Here is a 1,182-nt window from a genome sequence, read left to right on the forward strand (position 1 = left end):
ATTTTGGCATTATTTGCTGTTTAAATGTTGACTTTTATTGGGAGTTATCTTTAAAACACTATTTCTGTCCATACAACCACGTTCCAAATAACAAAACTATTGAAAAAATATTGATAAAAATAGTGAATATTGATCAACATTCCTAGGAACAAAAGCACTCCCATGTTTTACAGGCGTGTAGCATGAGAAAGCAACATCCCACAGTGATTGGGGGGGGGCTTTCATCTGATACCCTGGATGTAGCTACTACGAGTCAGCAACCAGACCGTGAAAAAGACCATGTGTACCAAAGCGAGACACCTCCTCTCTGTAGAAAAGGGTGAGAGAAGGCAGGCACACAGCTCCCAGGTATTGTGCAATAATCAAGATGGCGGCCGAGATATTTTTTGTAACAAATCAGCTGATTTTTGGACTGGAAAAGGCAAAAGCAGCAAAAGTAAGTCAGCGGTTGTGATTGTATATATATATATCGGCTCGTTTGTTGTTACTTTTATCCAGTTAATTAATCTGTAATGTTGGTGATTTGAGTGATGTGAGCTTTATAGCTGGGGCGTTGGTGCTCAGGTGGTTTAAAGCCCCCCTCCAGCCCGTTTTAACTGCCGTTTTTGGTTAACGTTCTATATCAAACAGAGAATGGGGGTGTGGCATCCGGAAACTGAACGGCGGATTCTGAGTGTTCGCTAACGAAATGCTGTGTTAACATCACTACAATGTAAAGTTTAGTACCCTGTACTGGCAGTATTACTTACCCATGACAGAAACTAATGTGCGAGTATCAGCTGTTATCATACAGTCGATGGTCCTATCACGCACTGCACATGATAACTCCCACTACGTTTTATATGGCCTCATTTGGCTGACAATGAAATTTATCACATTTTATGTGGTTGCAAACGTATATTGAACAGATTCATAGTGCATTAATGGTTAAACATGTCTTCTATAAAACTCTGTTTCCCACACATTCATTAATCTCAAGACAGAAGAAAAAATGGTGTCTGACCTCAGAGTCTCCAGTCTACAGTGTGGACTCCCAAGAAAATCAGACAGCAGCTTCACTCCTGAATCCTGCAGCTTGTTTCCTCTCAGGTCCAGCTCTCTCAGATGGGAGGGGTTGGACTTCAGAGCTGAGGCCAGAGAAGCACAGCTGATCTCTGACAAACTGCAGCCCCTCAATCTGAA

At 41.9% G+C, this 1,182-nt stretch overlaps 2 protein-coding genes across 2 annotated transcripts in view; both read right to left on the reverse strand.

Moving 5' to 3' along the window:
• The window catches only part of LOC123956647 (nuclear factor 7, brain-like), a 167,305-nt gene that overhangs the window by 100,196 nt on the left and 65,927 nt on the right, over positions 1-1,182 (reverse strand). The gene's annotated exons all lie outside the window — the stretch shown is intronic.
• LOC123956640 (NACHT, LRR and PYD domains-containing protein 14-like) overlaps positions 1-1,182 on the reverse strand; it is a 36,610-nt gene that overhangs the window by 11,940 nt on the left and 23,488 nt on the right. Inside the window, exon 11 of the mRNA XM_046028983.1 lies at positions 1,004-1,177. Coding sequence (XP_045884939.1) covers positions 1,004-1,177 — 174 coding nt within the window. The remainder of the gene's footprint in view (positions 1-1,003; positions 1,178-1,182) is intronic.

This window comes from Micropterus dolomieu, linkage group LG18 (genome assembly GCF_021292245.1).
Source record: "Micropterus dolomieu isolate WLL.071019.BEF.003 ecotype Adirondacks linkage group LG18, ASM2129224v1, whole genome shotgun sequence".
NCBI lineage: Eukaryota > Metazoa > Chordata > Actinopteri > Centrarchiformes > Centrarchidae > Micropterus > Micropterus dolomieu.